This window comes from Terrapene carolina, unplaced genomic scaffold (assembly GCF_002925995.2).
Source record: "Terrapene carolina triunguis isolate 2854851 unplaced genomic scaffold, T_m_triunguis-2.0 Scaffold24, whole genome shotgun sequence".
NCBI lineage: Eukaryota > Metazoa > Chordata > Testudines > Emydidae > Terrapene > Terrapene triunguis.
This window is the reverse complement of record NW_020664375.1, coordinates 1,839,978-1,866,425: the sequence shown is the minus strand read 5'-3', so window position 1 is coordinate 1,866,425 and position 26,448 is coordinate 1,839,978. Positions and strand designations below refer to the sequence as shown.

General features: G+C 38.0%; 1 protein-coding gene across 2 annotated transcripts in view; it reads right to left on the bottom strand.

Moving 5' to 3' along the window:
* The window catches only part of LOC112116991 (ubiquitin specific peptidase 9 X-linked), a 182,204-nt gene that overhangs the window by 132,322 nt on the left and 23,434 nt on the right, over nucleotides 1-26,448 (bottom strand). For both annotated transcript variants that reach the window (XM_026650144.1, XM_026650150.1), the window contains exons 6-13: nucleotides 21,007-21,122; nucleotides 20,478-20,729; nucleotides 20,263-20,401; nucleotides 18,251-18,403; nucleotides 14,894-14,998; nucleotides 13,243-13,449; nucleotides 8,073-8,209; nucleotides 5,548-5,681 (exon numbers count right to left, since the gene is read on the bottom strand). In XM_026650144.1, the coding sequence (XP_026505929.1) occupies nucleotides 5,548-5,681; nucleotides 8,073-8,209; nucleotides 13,243-13,449; nucleotides 14,894-14,998; nucleotides 18,251-18,403; nucleotides 20,263-20,401; nucleotides 20,478-20,729; nucleotides 21,007-21,122 (1,243 nt within the window). The remainder of the gene's footprint in view (nucleotides 1-5,547; nucleotides 5,682-8,072; nucleotides 8,210-13,242; nucleotides 13,450-14,893; nucleotides 14,999-18,250; nucleotides 18,404-20,262; nucleotides 20,402-20,477; nucleotides 20,730-21,006; nucleotides 21,123-26,448) is intronic.

Genomic DNA, 26,448 nt, shown 5'->3' with positions numbered 1-26,448 from the left:
TACCCCACTACCAGTACTGGAAGATGGTATGGCCTTGCCCTTTGAGGAAGTCGCGTTCTGGTCTTTACTGATACCTGATAGTCCTGTAACTTAATATGGGACAGGGACTTCTGTCTTTTCTTGGATGGTGAACTTTCCCTCTTGTGCTTGGGTCTCCCTCCTCATTTGTTCTGTCTGTACTCATCTGAGTCTCTTGGAGCTAACTTTTTTCTCAGGGGCGGGGGGCATTGGGGAGAACAGGATGGAGAGGGGCCCTGGAACTGGCCAGAGTCACACGCAAAGGGGTGCTCCTACCAGCTTCAAGCCAATGTACAGGGGTGTCTCCCCAGTCAGTAGCCGTCCCTATGAAGAATCTTCAGACTCTGAACTCTCGACTGTCTGTCCCTCCACAGAAACAACTGGCAGATAGTGCATCAGGGAGGGACGTGGGCTTCCCCAGGCAGTACAGACAGGCGCTATGACTGTCTGTTACTAGGAAAAGCTTCTGGCAGTATACACAGCTCTTGAAGCTGGGAATCCTTGGACTGCTCTCCCTGTCACTGCTCTGCACCTAGGGCGGGTCCCAAAACTAGGGAACTGAACTCCAACAATCTAACTAAATTGGACTAAAAAAATTATTGGGGGGGAGGGAGGAGGGGCTATTTACAGAGAAAGCAGAGGAAGTCAGCACAAACAACGAGGCTCCATTCCAGACCATGAGCAGTGAGATGGAACTGAAATCACGGCCGGTCTGGCAGCCCCCTTCATATCTTCGGTGCAGAGCATGAGGAGAGCAGGGGCACATGCATAGAACAAGTGGACACTGCTATGGAAAATTCTCCGATCTTGGTGCATGCAGCACATACACAATCTAAAGTGCATTACTCATAGGAACAAGAAGAAGAATGTTTTTTTCACAGACTACATAATTGAACTGTTGAACTCATTGCCAAAGGATGTCAATGAGACCAAAAACCACTACAAGATTAAAAGGAACTGGACATTTAGAGGAATAACAAGATTATCCAGGGTTATAATAGTGCCAGCAAATTTCAGGCAAGATTAAGCCTCAAAATTCATGATTTAAGACAATCTCTGACTACTATGGATTAGGAGATCCTTCTTCTGAAGTAACTGGTGCTGGCTACTGCTAGAGACAGGATACTGGACTAGCTGATCCAGTATGGGAACTCCTATTCCAAAAGCTCACTTTATTTTATTTTAGAGGATGACACTACAGCCCCAAAATTGCAACCACAATGTTTTCTTATCAGGCAACCAAATCTAAAGTCTTGTTTGTCCAAAATATGCCTGGTTGGAATTCAATACAAGTAGCAGATACAAGTATTCAGTCTTTAAAATATGCAATTTTCTTTATAAATCAGAAGATTAGACTGAATAGGCTACTACCAATTAAATGCTTGTGGGTTTTACATTGTTGGGGAGCCACTGCAATCCTGAAAACATCATGAATGGACTGAAGACAGCATGAAGGGCTTTTGAAAATAATTCTAATATGGAACATTTGCCGATAGGGGCAAGACAAAGGAAGCTACACCAAAATACCCAAGATGAGATCTGCAGACATGCCAAATACTGAGTGGGGCATACTCAAATTTGATAAATGTTTAACAGAAGACTCAGGAGTGTTAAGAGGATAATACCTTTGTCAGCATCAACTTAGGTGGCTTATTTATTCTTCAGAGCAGAATTTAACTGCGCTGAAACAAAATCTGTGACATTTAAACGGTTTCTTTAACAAGGCCTACATACAATCACACAAGCTAGACCAAATTTCTGCAGCAAGACCACTTTCTACAGCATTTATGTGCTAAGAATTGACATTTTGCAGCAGCTTCATTTAAAGTGAATAGAATCTGTTTTCATTGTTTTTATATTAAATTTAATATATTGTATTCCAAATTTTCAGTTATTCTTGTGCCAGAAATATTCATCTTACCAATCCTTACCTGAATCAAAAGTTGAGGGGGAGGCTGGCACCCAAGAAGGTATCAGAAAATTTTGGAATTTTAGAATAAATAAGCCCATTAGCTAAAATTTTCTGCTAAAATAAATCAGCAGTGAGATAGTTTGTGTCCATATTGTTTACCTATCATCTTTTGGTTTCAGAATTTAAAATTCTTTGAGATGAGTGGGTCAGTTCACACCTCTCTATTTTTCAAGCTGTCTGTACACACAGGAAGACACCGCTGTATTGGAATACATTTGTTTAATGTTTTCTTCACAACCATGATGACCAGAATCAGTTTTATTTGCTGATCAAAGCACTAAAGAGATAGTGCAATTAGCCCTATGAAGTCCTGCGCAATTCACTATAAATAGCAACTAATTCTGGTGTCGTGAATGCACACAGACTAAAAGTACCACAACTTTTTTCCTCCAGTTTTACCTATTACCCTGATTTTAATATCGATTTTTTTTTTAAATGTTGAAAAGACACTCTTAATTTTATCATCTGCTTCTCCCATTCCTTTTACCAAAGACAACATGTAACCCATCCTGAATACTTCCCCAGGGAGATTAACTCCTATTTGATAGACCAGAGGAATGTTGAGACACTGAAATCCCAGATTCAATTCCAGATTCTGGAATGAAGTATTCTTCCAGTGGTTACAGACCTTTCTGCCATTGCCTCATTCTTCTTCCCAGCATAGCCAATAGAATATCCCTGTTCGCCTCAACCCCCATCCTCCTATTTAACCCAGTGTCTGTCCCTCTCCCTACCCTGAATTCAAGCCAGGTTGTTACCTCTTCCATGCTGCCTGGGTGCCAGCAGGGGAACTCTGAAAACACAGAAGAGAGTCTCCCTTCTTCTAACATCCCCCCACTGAGCCTGGGCAGACAGTGATTTTCATAGGTTTACAACCTGGCCAAATTTGGGTGGATTTTCACAGGGAAAGTAAAAAAGAACCTCCCTGCCAAATTCCAAGTCCCTGCTCCAAACCACGGAGGCCCTAGAGCTTCCCACTTAACATAAGGAAAACAATTTCTCCTCAACTTCATTCTCAGAAATGGCTGAACTATTTTTGCTGAAACTTTCCAAAAATGTTCAGCCCAAGGAAGACACCAGGCACAAAAAAATTTCAGCGTAAATAGTTGAAGTTTGGCAAAGTTATATGAAACTGGAAACAGCCCTATACAGGAAAGTATTAGACAACCTTAACTATAGGCATTGCTGTCAGCACCACCAATGATATAAAACAAATAAAAATTGAAGGGGGAATTCAAACAGAACTTCAATACAAATTGGTGGCTTAAGTTTGGTGCACAGAATGTGTTCCAAGAAAGGAAAAAAAAAAAGTCTTTGGAGGTCTCCTCATCCAATTACTGAAAGAGGTCAACTTGGCTTTTTAAAAAATCTGACAAGATCAGCCCTATTCAGAATGGTCTGACCCCTAATTTCAAGCTGTTTCATTAATTGCAACTTTTACTATTATTTAAAATGTATGTATCCTGGGATGAACATATACAAGATTTACATATCCGGAACATTTGTTACCCAGTAAGTGTTATAATTCTGTGAACCTTTGTACTAATAAGCTAAAAAGGAAAAAAAGTGTTACTGTTTTAAGAGAGCTAAGCTATTCATATAAAACTTTAACTTCCTGTGAAATAAATGTAATGGTACTCTTCTCCATTCCTCCTCTTAGTTCTAGACAAGTATAATCTGTCAAATATCTGCATTTGTGAATATTCAGTACATTCCTCCAGTGGAAGTCTGAAGTTAAGAAACTAACACATTGGACATCCTGAGAATGGTATGTTTTCAACATTCTTATCTTTTCCTTGCTGGAAAATAATGGGATTTTACATAGTTTGTCCTCATTCAGGATTATATATTATCCTAAATTTCAGTTATCCAAAATATAAATATAAATATATAAATATTTATTTATTTATTTATTTAGGAAAGAAGCCACGCATCTCTTCCCCCCCAACCTAAATATTCAGGTAACTTTAAAAGTGCCACACCCATTTTTATAAAGGTTTATGTGCAAAGACTAGCACATCTCCCACTCCACTTTTCTAGGCAAGACAAAGCCTGAGTTATGTCAGTACATACAGTAAATTTTGATAAAGTTATAAACAATTGAAAATAAGCTATTAGAATGGAAGTGCCATCTCTACATTAACTACTGCAGCGCTATAATAAATAATCACTTAAAATAGGCAACACCAGATGAAGAAAAAACAAACTGACTGTGCATCTCCTTGTCTCTTAAATGAAGGTTGCTCTCAAGACCTTGTGAAAATAAGCTGAAGTAAATCTTGGATAGTAGCACAACTCCAAGAGCTGAGCTCTTTAGATTACAAAGTCAAACACTGAAGAGTTAGGAAATGCCTGAATTAAGGCTGTCTGTGCAACATGAGTAACCTCCTTTTAACAGTTATTTTGTATGTAATTTCTCAATGGGGGGGGGGGTTATATCAAAGGAAACAATTTTCTGATGTGCAGCTGTAATAACAACCTCCCTTCCCCCATCAAGTATCATCAGTAAAGTTAGAATCCTGAACTCAACACTGCAGCAGATATCTACCATTTGAGCGACACAGCTAGTTACATTAAGCTCGCAGGCTGTTAAATCCTGGGGTCGAAATGGGTGACTGGGCCCGTATGTTGGATAAGCAGGGCACCTAGCTCAGATCTCTTTCCCCATTTCACCCTCTGTTTGTGGGGGAGAGTTCCTGCCCCATGTGGTGCCAACAAGGTGGAGGATGTGCCCCAGTTCCATGTGTTGAATACAGGGCAGGCTGGGGAGTGTTGAGATAACCTGGCCCATCTTTCTTCACCTCCTCATCCCTGCTACAGTTGTACAGCAGCGCCTAGGTTGCCTGCTCTTGGGATTCCCAATGCAGAATAATCTGCAGGGGATTGGCCTGAGAGTGGAATATGTTCATATTCATTATTATTTTGGCATACTGACAAAGCAAGCAACAGAAAAGGAGGTTTTTTCAGAAGTTTATAACAGCTAAATGAACAGAATTTCATGTAACCAATAAATAGCACTTCTCTGGCCTCAGGGCTTTCTCCCTCCCAAATTTCCAATGCTTGCTGTGAAAAACAGAGGTGTTAGAGCTTCTCAAAACAAAATACTAAGAATATTTTATAATGGAAAGTGTTATGCAACCTAAATATAGGGTTACTACCAACGCCCTCTGTAATAATGAATTATGAGATTTACACAAAGCTACAAGTGGGACAGAATTTAACATTTTCCATAAAAATCACTATCACAAATTAAGCAGGGCATAGAAGGGTTATCTTCAACTTGAAAGTAAATACGAGCAATGGGACTGCCACTTTCCAAGTTCCACTACAAAATGCATTTGGTTTTTTATATTTACATTTACGAAAAGTAATCTTAAAATCTACATTTCATTATTTGTTTTGGCTTGATATACACGTGTAGGCCTCCAACATCTAACAACCTGTGAAAGTGAAATAAACACTCTCTTTTTTGCCCCACTAGCAATACTTTGCTTTAAACACCAATTTTCAATTGGAATTACGAAACACTTGATTTAGGAAGCAAAAATATAACTTACCTTTAGCATACTGTCTCATGCTTTCCATATACGCAGAAAGATTTTCTGCAACCAAAGTAACTAGGGCGTGATTGTGCTGAAGTTGATTGATTAAGTCATGGCGGTAAAACACATGGGGACTTCGTTGAGTCTGGCTGTAATTAATACACAAATGTTAGCGTAAATGTGTTATATGTATTGCACATCATATTAATATCTATTACACATTATATAATATATGTTAGCACAAAGCGTTGTATGTGAATGGTATTATGCTTACTCTTGTTCACTCTTGCTAAGTATATCCCACAGTACTTTGCAAAGCTGAAGTCAGCTTTAGCAGTAGCAAATACAAAATCTGTCAAATGCAAAATAGATTAGTTTTATGTCCTATAATAGGTACCTTGACAGGCAACTAGTTTGGAATGTAGTATCCAAAACAGAAATTTTAAAAGTACAGAACAAAACAAGTTAAGGAACTTGTTACAAACCGGTGGGCTGGATTTTAGTGGCATGTAAATAGTTTTCTAATTTGTAAAATCGTAATATATACACTACTAGCTGAAATGTGTATTTTTGAAACAACTTCTGTGTAAGATGAACATGCTGTGAGATCAGAATTGTTTCGCAAAAGGATATATATACCTGTACTGCTTTGTCTTTAGACAGTAAATATGGCTAAGTTCAGTTATTTGGTCTCTTGAATATTTTTAAGAATGAACGAGAGTAGTCAAACATTATAGTTAATACAAATTAATGGATTACAAACTTCCAATAGCTTCAATGTCTAAAGTTATCAGAACCCAGAAGACTTAAAGAATTGAAAAAGCCCTCACTATTTCAAACTGATTTTTTATTGGGAAACTCCAGTTAACTGAACAGCACTGGTACTGGGCTAAAAAAGTTCCTTAACATTTTGTGAACATTAGCTGATAATCACTTCTCAAAAGATAGAAGTTTCATAAATTATTTCTGACTAATAAATCTTCCTCTACACAGAAGAAATCTCCTCTAATTCGTGGGCTCCAGGTGCACAGTACCATAAGGAGAAATCTTGCTTTGAGTGCCTTATACTTCTTCAAATTCTACACTGGGAATTTAAAGAATCATCTTATGTTCCAATATTGAGATTTCCTTCAAAACTAAGGAACTGGAGGAGTGAGCTTCACTAAGAATTGAGTATCTGACAGAAAGCATCCAATTAAAACAGTATGCCAACAAGCTAGACTGGCTGTATTCCCTGATTGGACAGGATTCCACATGAAATTTTACTGAACTCTTCAAGGCATGGAAAAATTTTTCAACAGACCCAACATCTTTTTGACCTTCAAAAAAAATGCTGGGACATGTATAAAACATATTATGTAAATTGATAGTTTTAAGGTTTAAATTGTCATATATATAAAGTTTTAAAACATTACTCAATGCAGAAGGATAAGAGTAACTTTCCAAAACCAGGAATGCAATATTACCACAATTCCATAAGACGACAACCCATCAACAACAAAAAAGTAATGCTGTCATCTGTTGCAAATATGCACATCATCCCTCTATTTTTTCAGTCTTATCCATTCCTGTAAGCAGACAGGGTACTGAAACACTGAATACTCTGCCTGCTCACAGAACTATTCAGGTAAAACAAAGAAACAAACAGTGGAACATGCATACACAAGCACAAACTTTGGCGTTTGCAGAAACTTCAGCACAAGTATTGAAATTTTCAGTTTTGAGGAATCAGATTTTTGTAAAGAGAGGACATGGAGTAACTGAAACTAAGCTTGTTAATTTCAACAGATCCCATTAAACAGTTAATACATAAAAACAATTTTGGCTAAGCTTTCACTTTCTTTTATTCCAGAAAAGCATGATGAAATAGAAAAAAGCAAAGCAAAGAACCAATTTGTTACAACTAGAGAATTTTAACTAATGGACATTTCTGGGTAATCTCCAATTTGCTTTTCTTAGACAACTTATTAAGAAGTCAAGAATTCCCCCGAAAACATCATTTTGCATCAACAAAAATCCCTAAAGTAATTGAGCTGTGTGTTTCTAATTAGGTAATTATATGGCCTCTATCCTCAGAAAGGTCAAAAACTATGAATTTATACTTTCATTATCACTATGAGAAAGGGAAGTATCATCCCCATTTAACAGCTAAAGAATAAAAACTCAGATATGAACTGACTTGTTCAAGGTTACACAGGAAGCCCATGTCACAGGTAGAAATTTTCTGTGACTTAACCATAACACCATCCTTCTTCCAATCATATTAAATGAAAGAGTAATTAGGAGATTGTAACATCTCAGTTTAACAGTCTATATACACCTGAAGTAACAAAGTAGTCAACAATGATTTATTCTTGTGCCTGAATGCTTAAATCCAATAATTTTTAAAGGGTTTATTCAGGCACACACAAACATATTAACATGTATTTTAAGAGCAAAAAAAACAAGCTTCAACTTAATATAAAATTCATCACCTATCCTATTTTATAAAAAACTATAACGTTGTCCACAATTCTACCCCATTCACATTACTTCCTTACCTCAAGTTCTGTGGTGCTTCACCAAACAAACTACAAATTTCTCTAATTTGTTTCAGTGCAGGAATGACCCATTTGTCATTTGTGCGAAGCTCTTCTATAAAACGATCTATCCACTGGATCTTTTGAGTATCCCGATCCTTAAAAAGCAAGTTTTCACAGTTTAGTATACATCAAAAATCCAAATTAAAGCTGCTTTATCCATTTTTATTTTTCCATCCATGTGCATGCATAAATATAGAACAAACAAGTAACTGAACTATCAGACTAATTTTATTGAGCTCTGAAATTTCAAATCACAAGAGGGAAGCCCAAGTGGCTCATGGCATCAGCAGAAGACTTCAATGGTGTAACAGATCCATAATTTGCAGTTCGTTCATTCTACATATTAGTTCCATGAATTTTAAAATTTGTCCTTTCCCCTTTGCATCTCCACAAACCTGCCTGGAGTCTGCCCTGAATCAAACTAGTTGCAGGATTTGAGTACACTAGAAAAATTACCAGATGCTGATAATGGATATTGGCAACAGGTGCATCTGAACTGGTGCTGATTTTGGTAATCATGCTTAGAAGCTTGGCCTCACTAGGCCAAAGAACAAGTGTTTCAGTATCTTTTCCTGAAAAGAGAAGAAACCAAAGGCTGTGCTAATAATATTCTTAAGTGCCATTGCACATAGAAGGATTAGCGACTCCCAAATACTGAATATGTAGTATGACATACTTTGGTACAAGTAATATTAAGGAAGGGATAGAGAATAATACTGAAAATGTGTCAAATTAATATTACCCCTTTAAATGGATTATATTCAATTCTGACTAACTCATCTCACAAATGATATAGCAATACAGAAGACCCAGAGAAGGGCAATGAAATTATAGAGGCATGTAAAAACTTGAGAGATTTTAAAATTGACTATTTAGTTTAGAAAACATTAAGAATAAATGGTCAATTAGGTGCTTCCCATTTATCTCCTGTATCTTCCAATAAAGAGTCAAGGATTAGCCATGAAACTAAGGCAACAAATTTAAAATTGATCAGAGGAAATGCCTTTCCTGCCCCCCACAAATTTAGTTGGGGACCACCTCTTACTCCCAAAGTGACAGCCCTCATGTTACCATGTGTCATAGGGTAACTGAGCTCTGAGGAGGTCAGGCACTCAGCCTACCTGTGACAGGCTCCGCTAAAAAGAATGAACCAACCCAGATGGCTGTGAAGCAGTTAATTAATTAAGGAACACTTGAGCCTAATAAAGGCTTATGAGAGCTCAGTCAAGAGCCCCAGAACACAGGAAGCTCGGAGAAGAGACAATCCTCAAGATAGCTGGTTAAGAAGCTACTTCCAGTGATGCCTCCCTGGTGAGCAGAGGCTCAAAGAGAAAGAGGAACAGACCTAGACAGAAACTGTTCCCAGGCAAGGGACCTTAGCAGCCCAGGAGAATGAACTGGGCGTGAACCTTCTCAGAGAGCTACTAGGGACTTGCTCAACAAAGAGTGACTAACGGTTAGGGAAAAAGTAGTATCCGACACAACACCTGGCAGAGGCCTAAGCTCCAGGCAGGGTATTCATCGTGATGTGTGTCTAGCTACAGAGCACCTAAGACTGATTACCCCAGAGGAGTAGAGTTTCCAGTGGAGCAGATGAGTTTCATTTATGTATTCATATTGTCCTTTTTCTATTAAATAAATGACACACTGTGAAGAGGGTGCTTTTTAATTACCTTTAATACCAAAAGGCATACTTGGACTTGTTTATACCCCAGTTGAAGGGAAATTGTGGCACCATGCCTGATCCCAGGGGGTAGGTGTGGGTGACCCCCATGCCATTACACCATGCCTCTGGACACCATTTGTTGCAATGAGGTAGAGACAAATCAATACAACCAACACCGTCTTATTAAACCCCAAAACATGTCACCTTCAAAAAATGTCACACTACAATCTGCTTGAAGAGTGCTTTGAGGATGTACCAGGACACTGATCTTGTGCATGACAGCATTTTGTGCTATCACACCATGTCCTCCTAGTTTTAATGAAAAGACAGTATAAATGGATAATTTTACAATATTAATGGCACTTATATGTTAAAAAAGCAGAGTCAAATAAGGTGAAAATCTTAAATGAATCAAACTGTACCACAGAATTTCTATGGATAGACATTCCATCCTTGAATAATAAAGTATAGCAATAGGAATATACTACCAATCACTTGACCAGGATGGTGATAGTAACTGTAAAATGCTAATGGAGGTTAGACAGGCCACAAAAACAGAGAACGCAACAGTAATGGATGACTACAACTATCCTCATATTGATTGGGTGAAAGTCACTGCAGGGCATTATGCAGAGATAGAATTTCTAGACACCATTAATGACTGCTTCTTGAAGCAGCTATCCTGGAACTCACAAGGAGAGAGGCATTTCCTGATTTAGTCTTAAGTGGTTCACAGGATCTGGTCCAAGAGGCGCTGAACCACTTGGTAATGGTGACCATAATGTAATTAAATTAAACATCCTAGTAGGGGAGAGAGGGGGACCATCAAAAAAACCCACCACAGTAACATTTAACCTTTAAAAAGGTGAACTACACAAGAATGAGGACGATTGACATTTAAAAGAACAGTCACAAGAGTACAATGCCTCCAAGCACCATGGAGACTACTTAACACCATAAGAGAGGTTCAAGTCAAAAAGAGAGTAGGACCACCAAAAGAATGCCACCATGGCTAAACAGCAATGTAATGGAAGTCATCAGAAGCAAAATGGCATCCTTTAAAATTTGGACATCCAATCCTAATAAGGAAAGTAGAAAGGAGCAAACTCTGGCAAGAAATATGTAGAAGTATAAGAAGGCATGCCAAGAAAGAATACGAGAAGCAGCTTGCTGAAGACACAAACAGTGAAATAATTATGAACACCTTGGGAATGGAGGTTGTTTGTAACTCTGAACCGAACATTATGGTTGTTTTTTCAAAAGTTTGCAACTGAACATTGATTTAATACAGTTCTGAAACTTTATTATGCAGAGAAAAATGCTGCTTTTAACCATCTTAATTTAAATGAAACAAGCACAGAAACAGTTTCCCTATCTTGTCAATTTTTTTTTTTTTTTTATTAAACTTTCCCTTTATTTTTTAGTAGTTTACATTTAATATAGCACTGTACTGTATTTGGGTTTTTCTCTCTCTCTCTCTGGTGCTGCTGATTACATACTTCCAGTTCCAAATGAGGTGTGTGGTTGACTGGGTCGTAACTCTGAGATTTTACTGTACAACAGAAGCAGGAAGCCTGTCAGACATGCAGTGGGGCCACTAGACACCAAAGGTGTTAAAAGAGCACTCAAGGAAGACAAAGCCATGGCAGAGAAACTAAATGAACTCTGCACTGGTCTTCACTGCACAGGATGTGGGGGAGATATTCACATCAGACCTATTCTTTCTGGACAACATATCTGAAGTACTGTTTCATAATGATGTGTCAGTAAAAGAGGTTTTAGAACAAAATGATAAATTTAGCAGTATTAAGTCACCACGACCAGATGGTATTCACCCAACCAAGAGTTCTGAAAGAACTCAAATATGAAATTCCAGAACTATGAACTATAGTATGTAATTGCTGAAACCAGCCTCTGTACCAGACAACTGCAAGTAGCTAATGTAATTTTTTTTTAAAAAGGCTCCAGAGGTGATCCTGCTAATTAAAGGTTAATAAGCCTAACTTCAGTACTAGACAAATTGGTAGAAACTACAGTAAGGAACAGAATAATCAGACACATTGATAAACACAATTTTGTTGAGGAAGTCATGCCTCACCAATCTATTAGAATTCTTTGATGAAGTCAACAAGCATATGGATAACAGTGATCCATTCGATACATTGTACTAGGATTTTCAGAAAGCCTTTGACAAGGTGCCTCACCAAAAGCTCTTACGGAAACTAAGTAGCCCTGGGTTAAGAGACAAGTTCCTCTCATGGATCAGTAACTGTTTAAAATATAGGAAACAAAGGGTAGGAATAAATGGCTAGTTTTCACAATAGAGAGCTGAACAGCGAGGTCCCCCAAGAATCTGTACTGGGACCCAGGCAGTTCACCGTATTCATTAATGAACTGGAAAGGGGGATGAACAGTGAAGTGGCGAAGTCTGCAAACAACATAAAATTCAATTTTTTAATTATTCAAGAGAGTTAATTCCAAAGCAGACTGCAGAGTTACAAAGGGATCTTACAAACCTGTGTGACGGAGCAACAAAATTGCAGATGAAATTCAATATTGTTAAGTGCAAAGTAGTATATATTGGAAAAAATAATCCCAACTATACATATACAATGATGGACTCTAAATTAGCCATTAGCACTCAAGAAACATCTTAGAGTCATTGTGGATAGTTCTCTGAAAACTTCCACTCAATGAGCAGCAATGGTCAAAAAGGCTAACAATGTTAGGAACTATTAGGAAAGGGATAGAAAATATCATAATGCCACTATATAAATCCATGGTGCACCCACCCCTTGAATACAGTGTACAATTCTGGTCCCCACATCTCAAAGAATATTGTAGAACTCAAAAAGGTTCAGAGAAGGGCAACAAAGATGATTAAGGATATGAAATGGCTTCCATACAAGGTGAGACTAAAAATAATAGGGCTGTTCAGCTTAGAAAAGAGACAACTAAGGCAGGGAATAGGATAGGAGTCTATAGAATTATGAATGGCGTGGAGAAAGTGAATAGAGAAGTGTCATTTACCTTTTCCCACAATAGAAAAAACAGAGGTTACTGGATGAAATTAACAGGAAAAGGGTTTAATACAAACAAGAGGAACTACTTTTTCCACACAGTATACAAATAACCTGTAGAACTCATTGCCATAGGATGTTGTAATGACCAAACTAGGTTCAAAAAAACTGGACAAGTTCACCGAGGATAGGTCCATCAAGTGGCTATTAGCCAAGACAGTCAGGGACACAACTCCGTACTCCGCGTGACCCTAAACCTTTGGCTATCAGAAGGTGGAGTGGAAGACCGGGTGGATCACTTCACAACTACCCTATTCTGTACACCCCACCTCAAGCTCCAGTACAGGCCATTGTCAGAGACAGGATACTGGGCAAAACAGACCATGCTCTGACTCAGAATGGTAGTTCTTATGTCCTAATAAAACTCCAATCAATTTCTTACCTGTGAACAGCTGTAATCTAAAATTTTAATGTGGGCACTAAGAGCCTGGTCCATGATATCAACGGGTACATCATCACTATGTGCCAAATTCCACAGAAGATTCAATACTTTGTGTGCCATCACACCATCTTTATCATCTTCAGCAAGACGACGGATTAACTCAAGTAATTTTTCCCGTTGTTTTTTACTTGCATTTGTCCAGCTTGCCTGGTCAACAAAGAATTTCATTCAAAATGAAAAACCACCAGATATTTAAGTTTGCTCTTATACATTAGGACATGTCCACTTACAAAAGAATACTGTGAAAATAACAACCTCCTCGTTTATTTTTAATAAACTGTCAATCATAAAAGAAGAGACACATTAAGAGCACAAATTTCAGTGATTACTGTTGTACAACAAAGTTCTTTTGAGAATTAAAAGAAATGTTGGGGTTCAAGGAAGGCAATTTTCACTGAGAGGTATGTAAGTGAATAGGTAGCCAGGGGTTCGAAGGAGGGCATGTTCAGTCCTTTCAATACCAGGTTTAAGTCTCACATGGGGTTAGGGAGTTGGTGTTGTGGGAAAAGATTTACTATACCCGATGAGTCTTTTAGTGGTTGGGTGTGATAGCAATGAGCATCCCTCTACTGCGGTGGTCCCCCCTTTTCACACTGTGCCTGCCCCCTCCTCTAGGGGAGATGGGGCTGGGAGATGGACCGTGTCTTGGGACCCGTTGCAGACAGTGGTAAAGGGGCTAAGGCTCGGGCCACTGAGGGCAAGTATGGGGCTTGGGGCAGAGCCGGGGCCAAGAATGGGGCTGCAGCCAGAGATGACAAGACCCTGGACTATAAAAAAGGAATTATAAATAGCTGTACTTATAAATTTACTTTCTGAATGAAGTGACAGTGCTCAAGGAATAAAATTTACTCAATTTACTGAGCTTGAAGTTGCAATGAAGGTGCATTAGCTGAAAAAAAAATCAGATAAGCACGTTGTCAATAAAACAAGTAGGGTATGTCTACACTTAAAATGCTACAGCAGCTCAGCTGCACTGCTGTAGAGCTTCAGTGTAGACACTACCTACACCAACGGGAAAGGTTCTCCTGTCTGCGTAGATAATCCGCCTCCCGAAGAGGCAGTAGCTAGATCAACAATTCTTCTGTTGACCTAATGCTGTCCACATGGGGACTTAGGTTGGCTTAACAATGTACTCGGAGGTGTGCTTTTTTCATACCTCTGACCAATGTAGTTAAACCAGCCTAATTTTCTAGTGTAGACTACGCCATAGTCTAAATATTTGTTTTATTTCAGAAGAAATATCCCGAAAATATCCCATCGTGTGCTCTAAACAGCACAGCAATATACAAAAGTTAGAACCCTGTTAATACCTACATGCAACGGGAAGTCCCCCGTCTGTGGAGACTGCACAGAATTTATCTAAAGAGTATGATAGACAATTTAAAGAGTCCTACTATGGTAATTTGAATATATAAAAATACTCTTAGCAGATTATGCATAATCAAAATACTAACCTACTACATACAGTACATTAAAGGCAAGTTAACTGTATTAACTTCAGTTAATAATTCAGTATTTACACCCATTCACATAATGAGCTTAATAATTCAGTATTTACAGTAATAGAACAGCTGAAAAAATGCAGTGTTACCTTAAAGCAATCAAACAGGTGATCAAGTTGTTCAGGAGAGAAATCCCAAGCCAACTTTGCAAGGAGATCATGTACATTCTTAACAATGGCTTCATGTTTTCCTGCCTGTCATAGAAACAAAATTAACATTTGTAACTATCTATACGAAGATAAAGATAGTAAAATATAATGCTTCAAATCTGTCAGATGATTACCTGAAATGGGTAGGAAGGATTACTACCCCACCACCAGAGCATTACCCACTTTAACTAGATATCTTACACTGAGGACATCTGATTGTCTGGTTCTATTTTGTTAGTTTAAGTTAAAAAAATCAGGTGAAATTCTTAGTGGAGGGACTGGGTTTAAAAATAATCTGTAGGTCAAAAATTTCAAGGTTTTTCACAATTTTATGTAGAAGATAACGATTTCTGCAAAGAACTAAAATTAAAATATTTCTAACAAAAACTGCCCTGCACGTCAATGCATGTTTCATCATGCTGCTTTGTTCTGTGTCTAAATGGATTTTAAATACAATATTTCTATATTGTGTCTTGAACTCTTCCTGATATGGTAGGGGAGGATATTTAATGGCTAATTGAAGGCCTTCCTTAAAAATTGGCTGACAGCACTGTAAAGGTGAACCTACCCATTGATCAGCTGTGCAACATCAGAAAACAGCCATGGTAAGAGAAGTGTCATATAAAGACTTTTTAAAATTGAGGGGGGAGAAGACAGAGGCTTAACCGATAATTGTTGATATTTTGATTTGTGGGAAAGGTAGAAACCAATTTTTTTCTGGTTTAATGCTAAAACAAACAGACGCCTTATTTGGGTTCTATGCCTATCAAACATGAGAATTCCTGACTAGATGAACCAATAGAATAATATAATATGGCATTTTTTTAAGTAGACAAATTTCAAATAATTAATATGTAAAGTTGCAAGACTAACCCATTATTGTAAATTGTAAAGCTTAGAAAACAAAATTTAGAGATACTGTCAATCTCATTCAGTATTAAAAATGAATGCATTAATAGTAATGAAATTCACTACTTTGCAAACTCGGCATCAGTATTTCACTGCACCCCTTGCAGTACTCAATTCAATATCTTAAAAGTATATGGTGCGCAGTGTTACTACTTTGTATTTGTTCTAAATTTTATGCAGTGACTTTTACTTTCAGCCGTGTTAGTCTGTATCCACAAAAAGAACAGGAGTACTTGTGGCACCTTAGAGACTAACAAATTTATTAGAGCATAAGCTTTCGTGGGCTACAACCCACTTCTTCGGATGCATACAGAGTGAAACATATATTGAGGAGATATATATACACACATACAGAGAGCATGAACAGGTGGGAGTTGTCTTACCAACTCTGAGAGGCCAATTAAGTAAGAGAAAAAAAACTTTTGAAGTGATAATCAAGATAGCTCAGTACAGACAGTTTGATAAGAAGCAAGTGTGAAAATACTTACAAGGGGAGATAGATTCAATGTTTGTAATGGCTCAGCCATTCCCAGTCTTTATTTAATCCTGTGTTGATTGTGTCTCACAATCAACACAGGATTAAACACTGTGAGACACAGGATTAAACACTGTGAGACACAATCAACACAGGATTAAATAAAGACTGGGGGGGGGGGGTGTGCAGGGAGTCCCTAAAATAGAAGGGGATGAGAGGGAATCAAGGAATGGAAGGAGACCTCAATAAACCCTGTGACCCTCTAGATCAGGGGTTCTCAAACTGGGGGTCGGGAGGTTATTACATGGGGGGGGGGGTTGCAAGCTGTCAGCCTCCAACCTAAACCCCACTTTGCCTCCAACATTTATAATGGTGTTAAATATATAAAAGTGTTTTTAATTTATAAGGGGGGGGGGTGCACTCAGAGGCTTGCTATGTGAAAGGGGTTGCCAGTACAAAATTTTGAGAACCATTGCTCTAGGTAATATGCTGTTTCTTCCCACTTCTAGATCATTAAAGAAGAAAAATAAGATGGGGTCCCAACACCAATTCCCTCCCCTCATGACACTTCCCTGAAACTCAATCTGTTGCCATTGAGCACTAGTATTTGCTTGCAGACTTCAGTATTGCTCCCCAAACCTACATGAACTAATTTTGTCTGCAGGAATTCATGAGATACTTGAAAATGTTATACTAAAAGCTAAATATTTTAGATCTCCTAGCAGGTTAAAGCAGCATGATTTCCCCTGTTCCCCACAACATGTGCTGGTTTGATCTTATCACTGTATTTTTATTCTAGTGCTGTAACGGGACACTCAATCCGTTTCCTTGGAACCGAGGTGAGGACTCAGTATCATTGTTGGACTCTTCCTTTTGTCTTTTTTTTTTTTTTTTTAAAGAAATAAAGATGAGCACACTAGTGACACTACAAGCTTTCAAGAACAGTCACTAGTTTTATGGCTATACCGGGTGTTTGGAATTCACTGTTTCACACTTTATTTCCTATAAGCTTCAGAATACTCATTTGGCTCTCAGATTTATTGCACTTCATTTGTTCCAGTAATTTCTTCTTAGGGCTTGTCTACACTTTAAATGCTAAAGCGGCACAAATACAGTGCTGCAACTGCACCATCATAGCACTTCGTTGTAGACACTACCGACGCCAGTGAGAGAGGTTCTCCCATCAGCATGGGTAATCCACCTCCTCAAGGAATTCTTCCTTTGACCTAGTGCTGTCTACACAGTGGGCTAGGCCAGCCTAACTACATTGCTCAAGGGGATGGATTTTTCATACCCCTGAGCAACATAGCTGGGTCAGCTTAACTTTTCAGTGTCGACGAGGCTTTAGCCTTAGAGACTTCATGGGAAATGGTACTGTGTTCTCAATGGAAATTAAAGCACCGTCCATAAAAGAGATTTCCCTTGTCCTCTACAGTAAAACTAGGCCAAAATATTCATTTTAAATGCTTTACACTACTTCACCATGATCTTTAATTGCCTCATCTTGTGTCCACTGAGAATCTAGAATCACACGCCGCATAATATTAATTCCTTCTCTGTACCATTTTTTCATCCATGCCTTTACAATTTATTACCTCCTGCCTAGTTAGTCCTGTCCATTGAACTTGTAGCACATTTGAAAAGGCAGTCTGAGATCCTGGACTTGAGTCTAGCTAGCAGTCTAAATTTAGCTTTCAAGATTTCCTCCTCCATTTCTTTTTGTATATACCAATGCACACCACCAGCAACACCATCTCAAAGCACCCTCCCTTCTACATGAAATCCATTACCTTCCTTCCTTATTTGATAACATTTATTCCACATAACAAATGGCATGGAATTTGACTTAAAATTGTCAAGAGGTGCTATAAAGTAAGATCAATCCTGCTCAAGGCAGTAGTTTAATTCCTTACCTGAGCTGCCCAAATGTTGTCAAGATCTTGTAAAGTGAGGGCTTTTTCTTTGATGACAAAACGAAGAATCTTCTCTAACTTTTCTACATACTGAGGCTGATGAAGACTATCTCGTAATACAATTGATAAAATATTATTCTGCTGGATCCATTCCTAATTTTAAATTAAAATATATACAATTTCAAAATATTGAAGTTTTTTCAAAAAGTAGATTATAGTTAAGCAGAAAATGTAAGCCAGAAATCATTCTGTCTCTTATAAAGGTAAGACAAACACACAAAAAGGAAAGGATATTTATACTTCACTTTCAAGTCCTAGAATGCAATACCACCTCCCTCCCCCCAAATCAAAGCAAGTCAGTACTTTATACAATTCTGATACCCTACCCATTGTAATACGTAAGATTTTTTTCCTGCAGCTGTCTTCTGAAGGCAATATCAGCAATAATTCCCATGCTTTGTAGCTTCAGTGGAAAAGGACACTTCACTACAAATGTTTTTCAAGCAAAGTGAAACTGTGAACTCTGAACATAAAAATCCTCATACAGCTTCCAATGTAAGGGGACAGGGGGAAGATTGAGCATCTACTTTTTCCAGGGATACACTTTTTTTCAGTAGCTTGGAGTCACTGAAGATATTTCAGTGACTCAGGTCTAACATTTCTGTAACTCAATTGGTACACTTATAGCATAGCATATTACATAACAAGAGGATGATTAAACACTGGAAAGCATCAGGGAATAAGCTATATTCTGAAAAAGGTACTCTTCAGTCAGCTTCACCTCTTTAAATGCCTCAACTTCTACTTGAATTAGAGAAAAAAAAGAGTTCAAGCAAGATTTAAGAAGTGGAGATCAAAATTAAGATGATTTCAAAAAGTAGCACTGATATAGTGCAAGGAACACAATGTAGTCCCGCTCTTTCGTTCAGACTGAGGCATCAGCAGAATGTCTGCTGAGTGCCAGAACCAAAAAGGAATGAGCGAAGGTGACCATCCCTTCAGAGTTGCTATACTCGATTATATAACTAGAAGAGAGTCAATCTGGCACCTCATGTAAGACTTGGACAAACAAGGTTTTTCAATTATCATCTGTACTTTATATTTTCCAGTATAAACACATTATTTTTGTAAAAAAAACTGAATATTCCTAACAAGAGTCAATCCTGCTTGAGACACCTAATCCCACAGTTATGGCAAGAGCCCTTATTTATTTGTATAGTACATATAGCGCAAATGCTGCATAATCCTGCCCCATAGCATTCCTCCTACAGATTATGAATTTCACAGCAGGGAAAAAAGTCACTAAACCCAGAGAGCATGTGAATTTTTTAATCTCTCTCTCTCGCTAAAGCAAACATCTGTAGCAATTACATCTTAAAATGCAGCATGTTGGAACTTGATAAAGGTTCTATTTCAGAGATTCCGCAAATCTAAATTTATAAAAGTCTGTTACCACAAAATTATTCTACGAAAAGTTTTTCAGTCAAACAATTAGGATGCATACTGAAGACCAGCATGTAGAGCAATCACTTTCAAAATTGAATTTGAATAATTCTTTTTAAATTATCAACATTTCTCTGAGAAATTACTCATGAATTTTTGTATAAATTAATCTTATATTAATTATAGTGGTACAAAAGTGTCAACTTCAGTACACATCTATTTTTACATTCAATTTTAAAAAAAAATTTTTTTAAATTGTGTTACACCTTCGTATATAAGATCCACTTTGAAAATAATTTTTTGCAGTTCTTATAAATCTCTGAATATATTTTAATAGCAATCCTGATACAAATATAGTAATGTCAACAGCAAAGCCATAAAAACCCTTATGACACACTAGTAATTACTGTGACTAATTATAAAGATGATTAATTTGCATGACTTTGGATAAAACCAGATAATGAGGATTCACAATATGTACACATTACTCTACCTCTGAAGAATTACTATTACATTTAAAGAAAAAAAAGTCATTTAACCTAATTCAGGTAAGAAGAACAAAAACTTACTGCCATTCTCTCTGCTGTAAGCCACTCTTCCTCTTCAGGATTACCATGCCGATGGGTATAATATGACACACTAGATATCACCTTGTTAACTTCGTTTAGTGCATTCATTTTACCATTGAAAGAGGAAATTTGCAATAATCTGTAAGACATATTAAGTGTAAGAAATGCAAAAAAATACAAAAAAAATAACCATTCCAACAGAAAGATTGCCTTACCTAAGTATCATTTTTAACCTAAATATTTCTAAGTTTTTTACAGTTTCTTCTTGTCCTGGGACTCTTGAAGCTAAGTTCTTTAGAGATTTGATTATCATTGACAGAGCATCATTTTTGGCTTCATTCTTTGCTTCTTTTTTCAGTTCATCATCAGTTAAGTTTTCTAAAAACTGTGGAACCATTTCTATAATTGGAAGGAAGTACTTCTTCACTGTATGTAGCGTTAGAAACTCATAGCATTGTCCAAATGGTCTAAAAAACAATTAAAAAAATCAGATGTAAAGTGAATACTTGTCTACTTTTATTAAGATATTAGAGTATTTTGTTCAGGAAACTTTTTTACAAGTGAACAAAATAATGAAAGGTAATTCAGATTCCGGACATTCAAGTAAACAATACTTGATAGCAGATCACAGTACCCCTTTTCAGAAGAGAAAAAATAAATGGATACTTGAAATCCTTAGCTCAATATTTGCATTTATTTTCAATGAACATATCCCAAAATGACTCTGCTTTCTAAGAAACTTACTTGATGAGAGCTGCAATTATCTGAACATTCAATGCTGAGCCACTCATAAAACGATCATGAAGGATCTGAAACCCATTTAATGTGCCAAACTTGTTGATGAGATCTACTAACCAACCCTGCAACACAATAAATTAGTTACTTCCTCATTTTTAAAAACTGTTGCCATTATAAAGTGCCAGAAATACAATATTAGCCATTACAAAATAAAATGCACTTTTGTTTAGAGACTCATTATGCAACAAATATAATCATGTTTTTCTATTTGTAAGGGTAACAAGTTACATATGATCCTACACAATCCAGGACATGCTGTTTCTGGGTTGTTGTGTTTGTTTTTTAAGCAGAAAGGTAATTTTGTCTATTCATTAATAAATCAAAGCACAGGTACTGTACCTATTAATTATTCAAAGAACTTTGTCAAATATAATTTGTTTGTATATACATGTACTCTGAGTAGTAAATTAATAGTAAGCAATGCGTTTCTGTTCTAATTTTGGTCAAATTAATTTAGCAGATATTGACTAACAATTGAAAAAGCAAGATGTAAGATTCATTAGGTGAAATCTGCCCCACTTAAAAAAAAACTCCCACTGACTTCAATATGGCAAGAATTTTGCCATTACTTATTTCCATGAGTGAGACTATTTGCACTAGGAAGCCCCAGAAGGATAATCAATCAATCGTTTGATAATAAATGTCCAAAAATTGTAATATATGATAACATACATTCCCAATATTATTTAATACGTGGACATGTACATGGATAAAATCACTTTTCCCCCAACATCTATTCCTACCCAATCTATTTTTACCTTGTTGGTATGAGGTACCATTGAAACACTATAAAATACATTTTCTCTTATTGTGCACTGCAAATCAAAACTGCCTCTTTTCCACATGAAAGCTCATTTTCTTCCAGGGTCATTTGCCTACCAAACCTTTTTTCCCTCATCAGATCATATGAAAGTTCAAATGTATCATATTCCAAGTCTTTTTCTGATCATCTTGTGTGATCACCAAAAACTGACATTAATTTGGGGGAGGGGCATGCAGAGGAATGTTTGTTTCCTGTTCATCCTGAAGCCATTGGTTCTACTCAAATTAGCTTCCTATATAATAAACATGTCTCTCTGAGAATATGAGAAACCTTATGCTTAACTTAGAAGTTACTGGAAGAGCAGATCAATTAAAGTTTGTTTTGATTTCTAAAAATGATAGAAATGTCCTATTAGTAAATTGGCTAAACAAATATATTTTAAGACTTTCAGTCTTTGAAGCTCTCAAGTTCATTATTTGAGTTAAAGCCTGTATTATTTGCAATGTGTGCCACTGGCAATGAAAAAACAAAACAAAAAAAAACAAAACAAAAAACTTATTTTATCTCTAATTCTACCCCAAAACTAAAGGGTAGTTCTCTAACAGATAGGTACACATTTATGGAGGATGTAATTAATAATCCAAGTAATCTATATTCACATTACCACTATTTTCTGCTTCAATGGTGATCCAGCATTTGGCTAGATGAGAGTTCCACCAAGCCAAAAAAAAAAAAAAACAAACCACACAATCTGAGTTGGCTGGCTTGAGAAAAATCACATATTACTTGAAACAGCTAGCCCACTCTGGTTCATCAGTGGTATACATTATACCATCATCCTCCCTATACCTGTTATTTCTATCTGGGATGACTATAGGAAAATTTGTGTCTGGTTTTTTTTTTTTGGGGGGGGAGATAAACTAGGCAAAATGTTCATTAGACCATGGTTATTTCCCCTGGCCAAGAATTTGCACAGTTTTCCCAGCATTTCAAATCATTTTTAGTTTGATGAAGTAACATTTGATATTTAAATCACACAGATGTTCTATGTTGAAATTTGAATTCCCAGATCCCTTATACAATGTGTTGTTCATTTACACCCAATACTTCTCTGAGGGAATGACTTCTTTGAATCTGGCAAATATACAGCTAGCAGCATAGTTTAAGCCAGACACTTTTCCAAAAGATGAATTTCTTATAATGTTAAGCAAGTGTTTGGTTTAATTAAAAATAATATTGTCCCATGCACTACTTTGTGGCATCTTCCAGTTTTACACTCCTGTAACAAATCAGTTATCCACTGTCTTCTGTGCAAAATGCTCCATGGCCAGTGCAAAAAGTAAAAGATGCCGCAGACACTCCTGTTGAGTTCCACTATATAAACTATCAGAGAAAACTTAACCCTATTAATTCCCAGAGTTGCTTTTAGCATGGAAATAAGACCAGTAATCCACTTAAGGAAACAAGGGCCAATGGGTAACAAAACTTTTAAATAAAATATTCCACTCCATCCCTATCAAACACCTTCTGAGTCAAGTGATCAAATAAAATTATCGTTTTAAGATCTGGCACGATGAATGATTTATAGATTCAATAGATTCCAAGGCAAAAAGAGGCCCTTGTGATCATCTAGTCTGACCTCAAGTACTGTATGAGCATTATCTAACACTTGCCTACCCTTAATGAATCCAGTTTGATCCAGACGTATGTAAACTAACAGTTTGGATAGGAAACATGGAGCTAGTATTTTTGTTAAGATTTTTATATCATGATTAGATAACTACATGTGGTACAATCTTTTCCAACCTTAGAAAGAACCCACAACGGTGGTGTCCTTTATAGATGGAGGGCTCATATACACAGTGCAGCAATGCACACTATGGGGTGAGAATTCTAAAGTGCACCAAAGTCAAGCACTAACTGGCCTGTGTAGACCGTGCACACCAGCAAGGACTACACAGACCAGCTAGTGTGCAACATGGTGTGTTTTAGAAATCACATGCCCACAACACGCACTGTGGCACCATGTAGATAAGCCCTAAGAAGATCTTTCCCTAACAAAACAGTATTAAACATATCCCTTGAAGGACCTCCTAACACTTCCTTGTATACCTTGTAAAATTAAGATGGATAGCCATAAAACCATGAAGTTTACCACTTTTCTTGCTGGCTACTGCCTCTATGACCACCTCCTATATAATTTCTGCATCCAGAGTTTGCTTATGAATCTCATGGATCTGTGGCAAACCTGCTACTTACAGGCTTGGTCTACACTTACCCCCCAATTCGAACTAAGGTACGCAACTTCAGCTACGTGAATAACGTAGCTGAAGTTCGAAGTACCTTAGTTCGAACTTACCTCGGTCCACACGCGGCAGGCAGGCTCCCCCGTCGACTCCGCGGTACTCCACTCGTCTAGCTGGAGTACCGCAGTCGACGGCGATCACTTCCTGGTTCGACTTATCGCGTCCAGACAAGACGCGATAAGTCGAACCCAGAAGTTCTATTTCCAGCCGCCAAACTAGCGGCTAGGTATAGACGTACCCACAGATATTTTCAAATACCTTCAGACTGTGGAGTGTCTGAAGTATAGGGGTTATTCTATTAAGCATCAAAAGCTGTACATATTTCATTAAAGAGTAACTAGCTGTTGGCTGATCATTTTTAAATGGCGGGGGGAAAGCCTCCAGGTTTCTAATCCTCAGGTTTTCCAGCCAACAACTTACCACATGTATTTCCTTTTTCATTTCATTTCTGCTTTGTATACTTGAGGGCTTTTTCAGTGATGTCTATGGTCATGATATTCAGTTTTCCCCTAACAATAGCTAATTGTTTATGATTTTAAGCCTATATGAATGTGCTATCTCCATCTCATGTTCCATTTTTCAGTTTTTTGTTTTTATTAAAGAGATTCTGCTTATCAACCGACTCTAAACATTGCTTTACCTGCCTCCCATAGAAGGTCCTTCTCGAAACTGGCTTTTTTCCACACATTTAAAAGTACAATAACTCCTTACTTAACGTTGTAGTTATGGTCTTGAAAAATGCCACTAAGCTAAACGATGTTAAGTGAATCCAATTTCCCCACAAGAATTAATGTAAATAGGGGGTGTTCGGCTCCAGGGACATTTTTTTCACCAGACGAAAGACTAGATACACACACACACACACACACACACACACACACACACACACACACACACACACACACACACACACACACACACAGTATAAGTTTTAAACAAACAATTTAATATTGGTACACAGCGATGATGATTGTGAAACTTGGTTGAGATGGTGAAGTCAGAGGATGGGATATTTCCCAGGGAATGCCTTACTGCTAAATGATGAACTGGCAATTGGCTGAGCCCTCAAGGGTTAATCCATTGTTGTTAATGTAGCTTCACACTCTACAAGACAGCACGAATGGAGGGAGGGGAGACAGTATGGCAGACAGAGAGAGAGATGTGCATTGCCCCTTTAAGTACACTGACCCCACACTAAGTACACTGCCTTTTTAAGTAGATGAGGAAGTTGAGACAGCAGCTGCTGCCTCTGTCCTGACCCCTGTCATGTCCAATCCCTGCTCTATGGAGATGGGGTAAGCAGGGTGCAGGAGCAGGGGGGAGGGGGACACCCTGACATTAGCCCCCTTCTTCCCCCCCTCCCCCCCCCCCCCCCCCCCCCCGCAGAGCGAGCAGGAGGCTCCGGAGAGCAGCTCCAAGGCAGAGGGTAGCACATGGCAGTGGGGACAGGGACAGCTGAACTGCCCGGCAATTGATAGCCTGCTGGGCAGCCGCTGCACAGGGAACTTAGGGGAACGGGGAGCTGATGGGGGGCTGCTGGTCCACCCTGGTTCCAAGCCCCCAACAGCTAGCTTCAACGGGCTGCTCTCCCATAACAGTAACAGTGGGGGGTGGGGGGGAAGCATGGGGAAATAGGTTTTACTTTGTGTAATGACCCATCCACTCCCAGTCTTTATTCAAGCCTAATTTAATGGTGTTCCAGTTTGCAAATTAATTCCAATTCTGCAGTTTCTCGTTGGAGTCTGTTTTTGAAGTTTTTTTGTTGGGAGTATTGTGACTGAGGTCTGTAATCGAGTGACCAGGGAGGCTGAAGTGGTTTCTGAATGTTATAATCCTTGACATCTGATTTGTGTCCATTTATTCTTTTGCGTAGAGACTGTCCGGTCTGGCCAATGTACATGGCAGAGGCGCATTGCTGGCACATGATGGCATATATCACATTGCTAGATGTGCAGGTGAATGAGCCTCTGATAGTGTGGCTGATGTGATTAGGTGCTATGATGGTGTCCCCTGAATAGATATGTGGACAGAGTTGGCAACGGGGTTTGTTGCAAGGATAGGTTCCTGGGTTAGTGTTTTTGTTGTGTGGTTGCTGGGAGTGGATGGGTCATTACACAAAGAAAACCTATTTCCCCACGCTAATTTTTTTCCCCTACTGTTACCCACACCTTCTTGTCAACTGTTGGAAATGGGTCATCCTGATTATCACCACAAAAGTTTTTTTTCCCTCCTGCTGATAATAGCCCACCTTCACTGATTACTCTCGTTCTAGTTTATAAAGCAGCGCACAAGCGACCAGGGAGCTTTTGCGAACAGGGG